The 3138-nt window shown below is 40.4% G+C and overlaps 1 protein-coding gene across 1 annotated transcript; it reads left to right on the top strand.

Annotated features, from left to right (window-relative positions):
- Positions 1 to 358: 358 nt before the first annotated feature.
- LOC147937757 (uncharacterized) lies at positions 359 to 2512 on the top strand. The gene is made up of 5 exons (XM_087465254.1): positions 359 to 927; positions 1025 to 1157; positions 1247 to 1534; positions 1618 to 1824; positions 1912 to 2512. The coding sequence occupies exons 1-5, from the start codon at positions 359 to 361 to the stop codon at positions 2257 to 2259; spliced, it is 1545 nt and encodes a 514-aa protein (XP_087321380.1). The 3' UTR covers positions 2260 to 2512.
- The last annotated feature ends 626 nt before the right edge of the window (positions 2513 to 3138 follow it).

Below are 3138 nucleotides of genomic sequence, written 5' to 3'. Positions count from 1 at the left end.
TAAAATTAAATATGGCTACAGATTCGCGACTAATAAGTGACTAACTACATAATATTGGGTTTAAACATGTTTATTACGTGTTGGACCAGGTTTTGGACTACAGGCGAAGCCCAATTTGTTAAAATAAAATCACATACCAACTCATAAGCGACTAATAAGCGACTAATTTTAAAACATTTAGGGACTAAACAAGCCCGGGAATCCATTTACGCGGTCCAGCCCATAAACAAACGACCTAACCCTAATGCTCAAACCCTAATCTCTCATTTCTGATTTCTCACCGTTCTTCGCCGTTTCTCACAATCTCTCATCTCTCAATCTCTCATCGACGCAATCGCCGATCTCTCAGTCTTCTACGATGAAGGTTAAGAAGTCTGGACGAAAGAGGAATGTCCCCAACGCTGCTCTCAGACCCGGTGGCTCGAACCCTAGGTCGAAGGTTCAAAAAGTCAATCCTCTACCGCCACAGTACAACTTCACGCCGGCGGCTCACAATCCAATGCCTCAGACGCCTCAAGAACAAGTCCGCGTTTCCCCCCAACTATCGACGTCAGCCGGACCGCAGGTGAGAAACTATCCACCGCCACAGATCCTGTTTGAGAATTCCGTGAATCGAAGCCGAGAAGACCAACCGGCTAGGTCATTACCAGAAGTCCAAAATAATCCACCGGTTCAATCGAATCCTTTGCATGCTTCTGGGAGATCTCCAGGTCAGAACTCTCACGCTCATAGCCAAAGCCATCCGTCTTCTCAAGGTAACAACCAAAGCCATCCGTCCTCTCAAGGTAACAACTTCGAGGAGCCAGATCCAGTATTGCCGGAACTCCGGGAGGACACGTTGAGGGCTCTTAACGCCATACTTATGGTGCCGGACCGCGACAAATTTACCACCGTGCTCTCTCCGGAACCGAAGCCTAACACGACTTGGTGAGTAAACATGTTTTAATTATGTGTTGTCATACATGTGTTAGGGTGATATGTGATAGTTTTGTGAACTTGTCTGACTTGATTCTTATGTTTTGAGGTTTACTCGTGATGCAAAATCAGCACTGGTTCGGAAGATTACTAGAGTTTTTACAAACAAATTTGATGGTCCATTCTACAATTGGTCATGTGTGCCTCCGGATAGACGAGAAAGATACTTCCTTGAGTTTGCGGTATAGTTTTATGTTCTGAGTTTCATTCATAGATAGGTTTTGATTAAGTTGTTGTTCACTAATGTAATTTTATTTTCCTTTTTTCATAGAAAACACACACTTGGGATCCTTTAATAACAGGAACAGTGCAACAGTATTTCTATGACATATGCCAACGACGGATGAAAAACATGGTTAGCGACGTTAGGACTAGTCGAGTGCAACCTAAATGGATTGAGGGTGACCTGTGGAAAGTAATGGTTGCTCAGTGGGAGACTGAAGAAGCACAAGAAAGGAGTCGAATCTATTCCAAAGCTCGCATGTCAGACCGTAATGGTCTCGGTCCTCACATGCACTTATCTGGGCCAACATCTTATCAACAAGTCAAACAAGGCTTGGTGAGTAACTTTGTTTTTTTTCTTACACCTTTGCAACTTAAACTTATATCTTAACCCTTTTCTTTGTTTTTGTAACATTCCAGGAAGAAAAACTTGGGAGACCAGTGAGTCTCGGTGAGGTTTTCAAAGAAACTCATACAAAGCCAGATGGTACATATGTGGATCGCAAGGCTGAGAAGATCTTTACAACTTATGAGAAAAACTTACAAGCTAAGCTATCTGAGATTGAGTCAGATCCTTCACAAGTTCATGAGCTCACAGCAGAAGATTATACTGCCATCTTTCTTCAGGTAAAGTTACATTTCTCACAATCTATATTTAAAGAATCTTTAACTTTCATATTCTCTATTTACAGTTTCACCTTTTTTTTTTCTCAGTCCACCGAGAAGGATTCACGAGGTAATATTTTTGGGCTCGGTAGCCTCAAGGATCATCTTCAGGGTCTTCTCAATGGCAGCAGCTATCATCAACAAGGACAGTCATCATCGTTTGTAGCATTGCAAGAGCAAATGAAGGAAGCTCAAAGGATCATTGAAGAACAAGTTGCTTATGCGACAAAACGTGATGCTGAGTTTGCTGCTCGTGAAGCAGAACATTCCAAAGTTGTGGCTGAGCAACAGAAGAAGATAGATCGCTTGGAAAAGTTCATGCAGAAACTTGATCCGGCCTTTCTCGAGTTCCATGAGTCTGAATCAAGTGATGCACCCATCGACCCTCCTACATAAAGTGCATCTCCTCCTTAGGTTAATTCTTAGGCTACTTATCTCTCTCTATTTCTTACTCTAATGAACTTGACAATTTGGGATGATGTGTTCTTCCTTATCACTTAAGAGAATCATAGTGTTAGGTTCTCTCTTTTGGTTGTGACAAAAATATGGTTCTCTCTTTTTGTAATGGCTTATGTGGTGTACTAATTACAATTATGGTTAACTTTTGGTAATTAAAAATGCAAATTTTAAGGCTTTCTTTGATTATAAATTTGAGTTATAAGCAAAACAAAAAAAAAAAGATTCTGGTTTTTAATCCCTATAGTCTTCAAATAGTCATTAAATCTAGATTAACATAGTCGCAACACAGTCGTCAAATAGTCATCTCGTAGTAGCCAAGTAGTCGCTACATTTGACGACTATATCACAACTATTCTCAAACTAATCTCCTTCACATCGCATTAATCGTTAAACTGTCAGCAAATAGTCGTAAATGTTTACTGACTACTTTACGACTATCTGTACACAACGACTGTTCACATTTTAATTAATCGTAACTTAGTCACAAAACAGTCGTAAACGTTTACGACTACATTACGACTACTTTTACGACTACGTGGATTAGTCGTAACGTAGTCGCTATTTACCGACTAAATTACGACTGAATTTCCTACCGACTAACGTTTTACGACAACAGTGTTTAGTCGTAAAATAGTCGTAATTTATGAAATAGCGACTACGAAACGACTACAAATGCAGTCGTAAATGGCCTGTTTTCTTGTAGTGAACGTTTCTCAAGCACCAAATCAATATCAACTCTAATCTTGTAGGCCACATCATCTCTCATACCCATGGCAGTAGCTTTGGCAGAAACTACAGAGACAATGCGTCTAAAAA

The sequence above is a fragment of the Camelina sativa genome, chromosome 9 (assembly GCF_030686135.1).
Source record: "Camelina sativa cultivar CO46 ecotype springtype chromosome 9, ASM3068613v1".
Taxonomy (NCBI): domain Eukaryota; kingdom Viridiplantae; phylum Streptophyta; class Magnoliopsida; order Brassicales; family Brassicaceae; genus Camelina; species Camelina sativa.
The sequence above is the reverse complement of the archived record's forward strand: the minus strand, read 5'-3'. Positions and strand labels throughout refer to the sequence as shown.